This window comes from Nerophis lumbriciformis, linkage group LG02 (genome assembly GCF_033978685.3).
Source record: "Nerophis lumbriciformis linkage group LG02, RoL_Nlum_v2.1, whole genome shotgun sequence".
Classification (NCBI taxonomy): domain Eukaryota; kingdom Metazoa; phylum Chordata; class Actinopteri; order Syngnathiformes; family Syngnathidae; genus Nerophis; species Nerophis lumbriciformis.
In genome coordinates this window covers 42,975,360-42,988,949 of record NC_084549.2, presented here as the reverse complement: position 1 = coordinate 42,988,949, position 13,590 = coordinate 42,975,360, and the positions used below count along the sequence as shown (strand labels likewise).

Sequence of the window (13,590 nt, the reverse complement as noted above, 5' to 3'; positions counted from 1 at the left end):
TTGCCATGCTAATGGCCAGAAACTTCCACCCATGGTGATATTCAAAAGGAAGACCTTGCCAAAAGAGACCTTTCCAGCCGGCGTCATCATAAAAGCTAACTCGAAGGGATGGATGAAGAAAAGATGAGCGAGTGGTTAAGGTACCGTAAGTTTAAGTTTACGCGAAGAGGCCGGGTGGCTTTTTTCACGCAGCTTCGTCCATGTTGATATACGATTCCATGCGCGCCCACATCACGCTGGTTTTAATATATTATTAAAGTTTGACTGACCTATTTGACTGTTTTTTTGACATTCCTTTAGCGCAGTTAGATGCGGCTTACAACACGGGGCGGCTTATAGGTGGACAAAGTTTTGAAATATGCCGTTCATTGAAAGCGCGGCTTATAACCCAGGGCGCCTTATGGTGCGGAAAATACGGTACCTCGCCCCATCATTTCTTGTGAAAGACTGAGCATTTTTTGGGAAGCTGTTTTTATACCCAATCATGGCACCCACCTGTTCCCAATTAGCCTGCACACCTGTGGGAAATTCCAAATAAGTGTTTTATGAGCATTCCTCAACTTTATCAGTATTTATTGCCACCTTTCCCAACTTCTTTGTCACATGTTGCTGGCATCAAATTCTAAAGTTAATTATTTGCAACAAAAAAAAATGTTTATCAGTTTGAACATCAAATATGTTGTTTTCTGTAGCATATTCAACTGAATATGGGTTGAAAATGATTTGCAAATCATTGTATTCCGTTTATATTTACATCTAACACAATTTCCCAACTCATATGGAAACGGGGTTTGTATTTCAATTTATTGACATTTATAAATGATAAATGGGTTATACTTGTATAGCGCTTTTCTACCTTCAAGGTACTCAAAGCGCTTTGACAGTATTTCCACATTTACCCATTCACACACACATTCACACACTGATGGCGGGAGCTGCCATGCAAGGGGCTAACCAGCAGCCATCAGGAGCAAGGGGTGAAGTGTCTTGCCCAAGGACACAACGGACATGACTCGGATGGTAGAAGGTTATTTGTACATCATATACGTGTGTGTGTGTGTGTGTGTGTGTGTGTGTGTGTGTGTGTGTGTGTGTGTGTGTGTGTGTGTGTGTGTGTGTGTGTGTGTGTGTGTGTGATTGTGTGTGTGTGTGTGTTTATATTAGGGTTGTACGCTATACCGGTACTAGTATAGTATCACGGTACTGAATCAAAAACGGTACTATACTCGTATTGAAAAGTACCGGTCATGACGTCATGTCGTGACATTGCTGGTTTTTTTACGAGCAGAGGAGCATGTTTGGCAACGCACAATCACGGAGTACTTACAAGCAGACACAGTGTTTGGAGAACGGACGCATTTTGGCCTAAAAACTGACGATAAAGGTGAAGCTATAACACTGAAACGCCCTCAGGAAGAGGTGCTTTAAGACATGGCTAGCTAGCTCACAGCGAACATCTATCGGCAGTGTTTTAGCTACTTCTAAGTCACTAATCCTGGCCTCCATGGCAACGAATAAAGTGAGTTTCTTACACGTATCATCCCTGCAGGACGATGAATAGCTAAACATGCTTCACTACACAACGTAAGAGGATACGACAGCTCACCGGCGTCACCGCTTACAACAGCTAGCGCGCCTGAATGTAAACAAATGCCATGGGTGGATCTACACCTGACATCCACTGTAATGATACCAAGTGCAATAGCGTATCTAGTCGATACTACTATGATTACATCGATATTTTTTATCGTCACAAAATCTTTTTTCTTTTTAAAATTTTTTTTATATAATGTTCATAAACTCAAGAAATACGTCCATGGACACAAGAGGACTGAATATGACCAAAGTATGATCCTGTAACTACTTGTTATTGAATCGATACCTAAATTTGTAGTATCATCCAAAACTTATTTTTACATTTAAACATAAGTGAAGATAGAACATGTTAAAACAGAAAATAAGCAGATATTAACAGTAAATGAACAAGTAGATTAATAATCAATTTTTACAACTTGTCCTTTATAATTTTGACAAAATAATAGAATAAGAAATTACACAATATGTTACTGCATTCATCAGCAGACAAACTAGGAGCCTTTGTTTGCTTACTTACTACTAAAAGACAAGTTGTCTAGTATGTTCACTATTTTATTTAAGGCCAAAATTTTCGGTTGCAATAACAAACAGCTGTTTAATGTACCTTAAGATTTTTGGTTAAAATAAAGCCAATAATGCAATTTTTTTGTGGTCTTTTATTTAGAAAAGTATCGAAATACATTTTGGTACCGGTACCAAAAAATTGGTATCGAGACAACCCTAGTCTACACATACATAACTGGGCACATGCCCCTTAGACCGGCGTAAAGGGACACTAAGCCCATTTTTTTCTCCCAGATAAATGTGTATGAATATATATGGAGAGTAGATGGCTGAGAATATAATCCGACAATTTGGGACACTTTGACCGCCATGTAGGACCAGGAACTGGCGAGGACGACACAAAAAGCGCTTGTTCTTCCCACCCCTATCACTCAGTTTCTTTGTGAGGAATATGAGATGTTTTTCACCTAAATGGGAAAATGCACATCCCAGCAGTCGGCATCCTAATGACAGTAAACCTTCCACAGAAAGTGATGCTTTATTATATATGTTGGCTCTCATGAAGTCTGCTATGAGCAGAAATCAGTGATGAAGGAAAAAAAAAAGCAAACGTGATGTGTTTTTGAAATTAATGCACCGCGTAGGGCTGGGCGATATGGCCTTTTTTTAATATTTCGATATTTTTAGGCCATATCACGATACACGATATATATCTCGATATTTTGCCTCAGCCTTGAATTAACACTTGTTACATACTGTATAATCACACCAGTATGATGATCCTATGTGTCTACATTAAAACATTCTTGTTCATACCACTGTTTCCCACACATTCATTTATTTGTGGCGGCCCGCCACGAAAGAATTACGTCCGCCCCAAATAGATTTTTCGGCTTTTGACTCGCTCGACCGCTCAAAAAAGCAATGAGACTCTGTCTGTGAATGTTGCTTGTAGTTACAACTCCGGTGCAGTAGGTGGCGGTAGCCTACTATGCATTGTAACTCCGCCAATAGCGCTTAATTCACGTGGTGGACCAGAAGAAGAAGAAGAAGACGACGATGACGAAGTAAAAAAACAAAACGGACCGACAGGATCAAAATACGAGGGTAAGACGTTTTGGCAAACAAGTTCAAAAGTGGTCCGAACCTGTGCAGTGTGCAGCACCGACTCGGATTTTCTTAATTTTTATTTTCGGGATTTGAATGCATTTATTTTGAAAGGACAGCTGGAGAGAGACGGGGGAGGGGGAATTGACGCGGAGCAAAGCGAATCGAACTGGGTCGCCGCAGCGGGTGCTCTACCAGGTGAGATAGGTTATAGCTGAATCGCTCGCGGCTCGTCATATATTTAACGTTAATCCGCGATTTCACCGAGCGTTTCACTGACGGTGAGCAGCCTGACGCTGCTTCATTAACACCGCCGCTGTTTGACTCGGGAGCTGGGGCAGATGCACGCAGTAACAGTCACCTGTTACCATACCGACGAGCTACCGTGTCCAGGTTATAACCCTGTTGTCAATATACACACGTGGAGACGGTGCTTCAGATACTGCATTAATACTGAAGCTAAATTGTCCACTGTCCACTGCAGCATGTGAATGCAATGAAAAGAATAAAATCTGAGCCAACCAGCTGTTAAAATGTTGTCCAGGTTAATGTTTTGGCCATTAAAGGCCCTTCATTTCAAGATTTCAACTGTGATCGGGCTTTAAACAGGTGGCTGACCTGTTCAGATGGGTGTAACTGCTACTGGTCAAATAATGTAAAATAGCATTTAATTTTACATGTATGCAATGCCATTTAAATGTAATATAGATAATAATAATAATCTTAGTAAGATAGAAGCCATGAGCACTACACAGCCAGAAAAAAACCTTGGCAGGACAAGTAAAAATATTGGGGCAAGTAGATTTGAGAAGTCGGGCAAGTAGAAAAAAACCTTAATGTTGAACCCTGCATGTGTTGAGCTGCTGCCGCTTAAGGTTAGACGGCACTGTACATAGAGCGGTTCTGCTCGTTAGTAATAAATTCTAATGTTGGATGTTCACTCCTTCACACAGATGATGTATGCACTAATTAAAGGGGCAGAGCTTTAAGAGACATTTTAGCTTTTATATTTTATAAGATATATATTTTGTAAGAACCACAATTAATAAATATATTTTAGTGAATAACTAATTGTTCAAATCTGTATATAAATATGTACATAAAGTGTTGTAATTATATTCCAACTCCGCGTTCTTCTTGGTCATCGCCGCTGCCGCCGCCACCCCCCGCCCCCTGACCACACCACCACAAATAGATGCCTGTCCTGTGGGAAACACTGCATACTGCATTAATATATGCTCATTTTAAACTTTCAGGCAGAGAAGGAAATCACAACTAAGTCAATTTACCAAAACTGTATTTATTAAACTGTTATTAAGCAGTGGCACAAACATTTATGTCATTCCCAAAACAGAAAGTGCAAGATTGTCAGAGACATTTTAAAACAAGCTATAAGTGCACTTTTGTGCATGGTGTCACTAAGATGACTTATCAAAACAACACTAAATTAAAGTGCACTTTTTGTACAGAACGCCACTACAATAGTATAAAAACATGATGTCAAGATATTTCAGTAAGTGTCAAATAAAAATGAGCTACATAATAGGAAATCAAATAGTGTTCGTCCTTCGCTATGTGGTAGGTTCCTGCGGACATTATCTCCTTTTGTTGTCGACTCTTTTTTTCATACGGTGTTGATCTGGAAATGTTTGCCTCGGCATTTTGATTGCGTGGCACCGGCCGGAGATGTTGACAGGCGGAGTAAGCACTTTTCATTCTCTAGCGGGTGACTTTTTAAATGATGCTACATTTTATCAGTAATGCTACTTTTTGTAGAAACGCTTTTGTCCCACACTTGACAAATTACGGTTGTCTGTTCGACATATTCCCACTTGAAGCCAAACCACCGCCAGACGATGGACCCCCTGCTGTTTTTCTTGGGAATTAATTCTTCCTTCATTTGTTACCAAATGCGCACCTTCTTTCTCTCGTATTACCACTCGCACCACAGCTAACGTTACCCATGCCACTACCTCTCTGCTCCGCGAGGGCGTATACGTATGTGACGTATGACGTGACAGTATGTGACGTATGTAGAAGGTGCGCTTGCTGTCTGTGAGAAGGAGACACAAGGAGTGGGAAGAGCCTGTAGTGTAATGCCAGCAGCTAAAAGCAACTGCGTGAGAACGTATACTCGAATATCGCAATATAGTCATTTTCTATATTGCACAGAGACAAACCCGCGATATAAAGTTAAAGTTAAAGTACCAATGATTGTCTCACACACACTAGGTGTGGCGAAATTATTCTCTGCATTTGACCCATCACCCTTGATCACCCCCTGGGAGGTGAGGGGAGCAGTGGGCAGCAGCTGTGGCCGCGCCCGGGAATCATTTTTGGTGATTTAACCCCCAATTCCAACCCTAAATGCTGAGTGCTAAGCAGGGAGGTAATGGGTGCCATTTTTATAGTCTTTGGTATGACTCGGCCGGGGTTTGAACTCACAACCTACCGATCTCAGGGCGGACACTTTAACCACTAGGCCACTGAGTATATCGATATATCGCCCAGCCCTAGCGACGCATATGCTTAAAATGATCAAAATACTGTTACTACATTACATATATTTTTACATCATGTATATAAAACCCTAATGGAGGTGTTTGGATGTTTTGTAAGCAGACTTTTGGTCAAATGTATTTAATATTTAGAATGCACTGAAAAAAAATGTCATCCGTCATCATGTCTTTCCTAATGATTGTGAACGATAGGCAACATTTCAAAAGAAGTGCAGTTCTCCTTTAACAAATCACTGATAAAGACATGACATCACTGCTCCAAATTTCTTGTCGTGAAGCGCCTTGTAATTTTGTGGAGATGAGTTTGCCAACAGTCTCATACAGATCGATAAGGGCTGTTTCAGTCAGTTATTTACGACTAGGCAAGCTGTGAAATCCCACATTCTTCACCACTGAGTGCGGTTGATCACCCAATAGCATGAATTCCATTAGTTTACCGCAAATGCCAACTTCATGTGGGATTCTTGTGAAAACGTTTCTTTCCGCTGAAATTAATATGGCAGGGTTTGTTGTTTTTGTTCAGCCTTGTTAGCTTTAGCCGCGATAACTTCATTGTGTCTGTATTGTGGGCTTTCAAGTGCTTCATTATGTTGCTTGTATTGAAACAACCTACATGTGTCTCACCCTTCAAAACAAAGATATTGCAAATTTTGCGTGTTGTTATGGTGTTTGCTTTGGTAGTGCAGTCCTCCACTAGTCCTTTGGTTTTTCCATTTCCGGCGTAAAGACGCGAAGAAGAAGTAATTTTCGCTAGGGCTGGACGATTATGGCAAAAATAATAACAATGATTATTTTGATTGATATTCTAATCACGATTAATAACATGATTATTCATTAATTTGAAAACATTAATATTTATTGTACCACCAAAACTTAATTTAAAATAGTTTTAAAAAACCTGGATAAAAATTTGTAACAAATAAAATACAATTAAAATAATATTAATAATAACAATAAATTTAATTAACAATAGCCATATAAAAAAAACTTAGTTTTTCTCGTAATTGTTTTTGAATCTGTTTTTACACTTATTTTACACGTATAAGGTGTGCTTTTCGTGTAAAATAAAATGTAATTAAATGTTTGTTATTAAATGCAAAAATCCTCACATTTATTGGTGCATTACATCTTTAGACAATTTTGACCAGTATTTTAGGTCAAAGCATAATCATTTTGTAAAAGTGCTTTAAGTGCATTATGATTGTGCAAGGTACTAATTTGAAACCTTTATATTTTCTTAGCGCAGTCAGACTCGATGTGGCGCACCGCGCTATTATTGCGAAGGGGAAAGTGTGCGGTTGTTGTCGGCTTGACACATAAAGCGGCGACTCGTGAGGCTGTAAAAAAAAAAAGAAAGAAAAAAAAGAGCGCCTCTCAAGCTGCGACCACTGTTTGATCATTGTTGTTACATGGATGATGTCGTTACAACAACACAAACAGATGAGATGTGTTGTGGGTGTATGGATTGTGCTTGTTAGCTTTAGCTTCTTAGTTTAGTCGCTGTTTCAAATGACCGTACCGACATTCACATTGTTTATCAGGAAAGGGCGGCCGCGTTTGAGTCTGTCGGGATGACTGAGCGGTACCGGACAAATTACTTTCCAAAACAAATGTTTCTGCTCCTCACAATGACAACGTTTCACTTACATTTATGTCAATTTCCCTGATATTATTTTGAGTTTATCAGCGGGTTTTGTTTTATTGGCCAATTATGTGACTCCATCTGTGGTTATGTGAACGCAGAAGTCAGGCCTTACTTTTTTGTTGAGTTTAGGGATTATTGATTAGGCATACTAGCGCAGTGTCAAATAAAAAGTAGCAACCATGGTGACATCCCAAACTTCTAGTAGACATGTTTTATTTTCCCCCCCTCATTCGCTCCTCATCTGTTTCTCCGTCACAAGCTCAGGAATTTGCATGCACATTGTGCGGCCCATTAATCTTTTTTTCTCCGATTATTATATTTTCATAATCGTGAGAAGCCATAATCGAAATCCATCCATCCATTTTCTACCGCTTGTCCCTTTCGGGGTCGCGGGGGGTGCTGGAGCCTATCTCAGCTGCCTTCGGGCAATAGGCAGGGTACACCCTGGACAAGTCGCCATCAAAATTCAAATTCGATTAACCGTCCAGCCCTAATTTCTGTGCAGCAACATTAGCATGCTAATGGACGTATTGGCTTGTGTGCGCTCTACTTAGGTCGTACACACAAGGTTTCCTACAAATACATATTAGTATGGTATCGGAGATTAAGTCTTGATTACTCTCCTATACCCCCAAAAAGTGCTGTATTGACATTGGAACATCTCTATATGTATGTGATTCTTTGGTGTACCACTAGATGTAAACCATATACCACTACAGTTTGAGAATCACTGGGCAAGAAGAATAGGGGAAATCCATTTACGGTAATAGAGGACATTTGCGATCCCTGTATATAAACAGCTGTGTGCCTTTCCAAATCATGTCCAATCTACAGAATTTACCATAGGTGGACTCCAATTAAGCAGTAGGAAAGTCTCAAGTATGATCGGTTAAAACAGGATGCACCTGAGCCCGCTTTTGAGCTTCATGGCAAAGACAGAATACTTATGTACATTTGATTTTTTTTTTTTTTTTAATACATTTGCAAAAATATATTTACATATTGTCATTATGTGGTATACATTTATTCCATTTTGGAAACAGGCTTTAACATAAAATGTGGAAAAAGTGAAGTGCTGTGAATGCTTTCCGAATGCACTGTACATCCTTAACAGGAAATGAAAATAATTGTTGTAAACCTAGAAACACCTGTATACCTTATCAAGAGTTGCTTTTCAAAGAAAACCTAAGTCATGGTGTATAATTAGTGGAGGGTAAAATTTTTAACGAAGTGCAAAATGTTTAACTTCAGAGCGGGAGGGCAGTTCATACCCCGACCCCTTGTAGATCCACACATGGCTTGTGCGTTTATTTATTCATCAAATTATACTATATAGGAGTATCATATACCATATATTCATGCAGTGTAAACTGGCTTACCCTCAGGTCTTTAATTTCTTCATGATGTTTCAATTTTTCAAAGAATGACTGAAAAAAGTCCGTCCTCTCCACATGACGAGGTGCCACACAAAGGGCATCAATATCAGCTCCTGCAATGAGCAGCACCTTGGTCAGCATTACACAAAAATCCACACATTAATAACTTTTAAACACAATGTTTTTGTCAATTTTCATTTATAATAATTATACAGTGGTACTTGAACTTGCAAGTAATTTGAGATACCAGCTGTCTCTCTGCTTTTAGTTATAATTTAAAGGAGAACTACGCTTGTTTTGGAATTTTGCCTGTCGTTCACAATCATGCGAGACATGACAATGGATTATTTTTTTGCATTCTAAATATTAAATAAATACGATCGAAAGTCCATTTACAATGGAGCCTATGGGAGCCTTTCTTTTCCACCTAATCCTTTGGAAGAAACGGGATGGGGTGCGGAGGGACAAAGCGTCTTTCGTATCGCCATTTCCGGGTTCTAAATGACTGTCAACGTGTACGAACAGGAATGCGTCCTCAAGTGCGATGCATGATTTATGATCTAAAATAAACTTCCAGAGAGCAAGGAAGCAAGGAACCACTTCGCCATTCATTCAGGACAAAATTGTACACAGGCTTGTGATCACAGCGCCACTATAAATAGTTTGACTGCGTTAGTGCTTATAATAACAATATCACAAATACTTGGATGATATTCAAATCACAAAATGTGAATGGAGTATTGTTGGTGGTTTTTGAATGGTTATTTATTGGATTTTATGGGCGATATAGAGGATCTCCCATTGTCTCTGCTTTAAGTGGACTTTAATTTACGTTATTTATTTAATCTGTCGTCATGTCTTTTATAATGATTGTGAACAATAGGCAAAATTCCAAACACAGCCTTTTTAACCATTAGTTGAGTTAATATCTATAACAGAATTGCTTGAGAAATAAAATGTTAATTTATTGTTACATGTTGCTGCTCTTGCTTCGTTTAGAAAAGTAACAAATCTAAGTTGTTTAAACTGTTGACAAAGAGCGGCATCCCGTCCTTCAACCATTGGGACGAAGAAAGTTAGTGGAAGAAGGAGAAGCCAAAATAAAAAATAAATAGTCGGTGCCAAAAAATAAAAACAAAACTTTAAAAATATGCCCTAACTGGCAAATCAGCCCCAGGGCGCTGTCTGTACCCATCCCACAAGCTGTTGTAGCATGCAGCCATAGATGTCCAAACAACGAACATTTATCCATAAAGATATTGAGAAGCTGCAGATTCTGCTTGATGTGTTTCAACTTTTCTAGCCCTGACTCAACAAACTGAGACACACTGCAGGCTTACCCACACACATGCACCCACAAAAAAATATACGCCACACACATATACTCCACCCCCAATCCAACGCCCTCAATGCAAATCCCATAGTGGTGATGGAAGGATGGGCAGCGCCTGAGAGCTGCGGCCTGCCACCATAGCCCCCACTCCCTCCCCTCTGTTGCTGGATATCTCGAGATGTACGTTGTAATATGTATGTGTGCTTTGCTATGGAGGTTTTTTCCCACTCCAGACTGGGCCCCCTTAGGAGCCCAGTCTAGATTGTATTTTTTTTACTCATCCTTCCCCAGCGTTTACCTTTTTCCCCATCTTTCACAGGGCGCCTTGTGGTGACCCATCAGCGTTCCTGTTCTGTAACCCTGTACACAGTTTGTCTAATCTTGAACGGGTTTGTGCTGAAAACAAAGGTTTGTTGTACTTGTGCAATGACAATAAAGACCTATGCTATCCTATAATAGATCTATTAATTTTGAGAATTTATTAGAAGTTTGCATAGGATCAGGTAGGGTTTCATGACGGTACAAATTGACTGATACAAGGTCAACTAAAAGGAGTTACCCCAAGAAAGCATTACAAGCATGTCGTGTTTATTTAAAAATGTCCGTGTCAGAGTCACGTTTATGTTTTTAGCGTTGCAGATATGGCAGGCAAAATCAGCCACTACTTTAAAAAGCGATCTCGCGAGGAGGAAAGTCAAGAGTCCAGGTGAAACAGGGCAGAGAAATTAACGTAACAGGCAGTTAAATTGTAATAATTCATGGTGGTGACAACATGTGGAAATTTTTGTCAGGTCTGAAAGTAGTTCACAAGGGACTGGTGATAGCGAGGGTCAGAATGCAGGACAGGACGAGTCGGCGAGGAGAGGGTTCTTTAATCCGTTTCCAATTAGGAGCATAACATTTGTTATTACCGTACTCTTTACAGATCTTCTCAAAAACACAGAGCCAGTGGCTTTGACAAGCAGTGGCTAAATAAATTTACCTGGCTCAGGCATAAGAATATTAAAAATGGTAGTACCTAAAAGCACTCAACTAGTAAAGTCACAAAAACTAAAATAATATAGTTTAGATGGATAGTTTAAGAAATATTTGGTTGTTTTTAGGGAGGACACTGCAGCGTGCTATTGCAGCACAGGTGGATATGGACCACAGAGCGCTTGAAGGCTGCTTCAAAATCATCTGAGTGTCCCAAGCAAAAGTGGCCCCACCACACAAGCTATGAGCCCATCATTCGTACGCAAGTGCTTAGGCTGTGCTTATTTTTATAGTTTGAATGTAAATTCTTACTTACTCAGTGGCTTAGTGGTTAGAGTGTCCGCCCTGAGATCGGTAGGGGCCACCGCTGCTGCCCACTGCTCCTCTCACCTCCCAGGGGGTGAACAAGGGGACGGGTCAAATGCGGAGGACAAATTTCACCACACCCAGTGTGTGTGACAATCATTGGTACTTTAACTTAACTTATATCATTATATACTGCAGGTAATTGTATAGTCAATGTTTTTCAAATAATTGTTTTAAAAGTAAGTAGGCCAACCTAATTACTGTCTGTTTTGCCCCCAGGTCAGTGCCAACACCAAATACACAAGCAGCCATATACAGGACTGTCTCAGAAAATTAAAATATAGTGATAAAGTCCTTTATTTTCTGTAATGCAACTAAAAACATGAAAATGTCATACATTCTGGATTCATTACACAACAATTGAAATATTGCAAGCCTTTTGTCGTTTTAATATTGCTGATTATGGCATACAGCTTAAGAAAACTCAAATATCCTATCTCAAAATATCATGAAAAAGTATACTAGCAGGCTATTTAGCTAATCACTTGAATCGTCTAATTAACTCGAAACACCTGCAAGGGTTTCCCTGAGCCTTTAAAAACCCTCAGCTTGGTTCATAAACTAAATCAGAAGTATGGGGAAGACTGCTGACCTGACTGCTGTCCAGAGGACCATCATTGACACCCTCCATCAGGAGGGTAAGACACAAAGAGAAATTTCTAAAAGAGCAGGCTGTTCAAAGAGTGCAGTTTCAAAGCACATTCACAAAAAGTCTGTTGGAAGGAGGAAATGTGGCAGGAAACGCTGCACAACCAAGAGAGAGGACCGCAGCCTTAACAGCATTGTGAAGAAGAGCCGCTTCCAGAATTTGGGGGAGCTTCAAAGACAGAGGACTGAAGCTGGAGTCCAGGTATCAAAAGCCACTGTTCACAGACGTGTCCGGGAAATGGGCTACAATAGCCGTATTCCCATGGTCAAGCCACTCCTGAACTCAAGACAATGGAAGAAGCATCTGACTTGGGCTATGGAAAAGAAGCACTGGACAGTTGCAGAGTGGTCCAGAGTCCTGTTCTCGGACAAAAGCAAGTTTTGTATTTCATTTGGAAGTCAAGGCGCGAGAGTCTGGAGGAAGGCTGGAGAGGAGCAGAATCCAAGTTGCTTGAAATCCAGTGTGAAGTTCCCACAGTCAGCAATGGTTTGGGGAGCCATATCAGCTGCTGGTGTTGGTCCACTTTGTTTCAAGTCCAGAGTCAATGCAGCTGTGTACCAAAATATTTTAGAACACTACAAGCTTCCATCTGTTGAAAAGCTCTATGGAGATGATGATTTCATTTTCCAGCATGATCTGGCACCTGCCCACAGTGCCAAAACCACCAGTAACTGGTGTACTGACCATGGTATTACTGTCCTCGATTGGCCTGCCAACTCCCCTGACCTGAACCCCATAGAGAATTTGTGGGGTATTGTGAAGAAGAAGCTGAAAGACACCAGACACAATAATGCAAATGAGCTAAAGGCCGCTATTGAAGCATCCTGGGCATCCATAACACCTCAGCAATGCCACAGGCTGATTGCCTCCATGCCACGCCGCATTGATGCAGTAATCCATGCAAAAGGATTCCCAACCAAGTACTGAGTGCATTAATTGACATTTTCAAATGTTTGATTTTGTTTTGCTGTTATAAATCTTTTTTTTACTTGGTCTGAGGAAATATTCTAATTTTTTGAGATAGGATTTTTGAGTTTTCTTAAGCTGTATGCCATAATCAGCAATATTAAAATAATAAAAGGCTTGCAATATTTCAGTTGATGTGTAATGAATCCAGAATGTATGACATTTTCATGTTTTTAGTTGCATTACAGAAAATAAAGGACTTTATCACAATATTCTAATTTTCTGAGACAGTCCTGTATATGAATAACGTTTATCTATAGCCTTTTTATTAGATATTACAATTTACATGATAGTGTCACACTCACACCCCACCCCAACACTGTTTTACTTAACATAATAAATAATTGTGATTTCAATATTGATAAAAATCATTATACTTATTATTTTGGCCATAACCGGGCAGCCCTATATGTAAGTTGCCATCTTGCACAATGTTCACATTTATTTGCGTTATTATTTTGTTTCTGCATATTACTTAATTTATAATGCTTGTATTGCTTTCATATGCACATTACATTTTGTACATACATACATTTTGTGTTTTTTAATAAAAA

General features: G+C 39.7%; 1 protein-coding gene across 1 annotated transcript in view; it reads right to left on the bottom strand.

Annotated features, from left to right (window-relative positions):
* Positions 1-13,590, bottom strand: part of papolg (poly(A) polymerase gamma) — a 77,483-nt gene that overhangs the window by 52,774 nt on the left and 11,119 nt on the right. Inside the window, exon 5 of the mRNA XM_061963102.2 lies at positions 8,751-8,860. Coding sequence (XP_061819086.1) covers positions 8,751-8,860 — 110 coding nt within the window. The remainder of the gene's footprint in view (positions 1-8,750; positions 8,861-13,590) is intronic.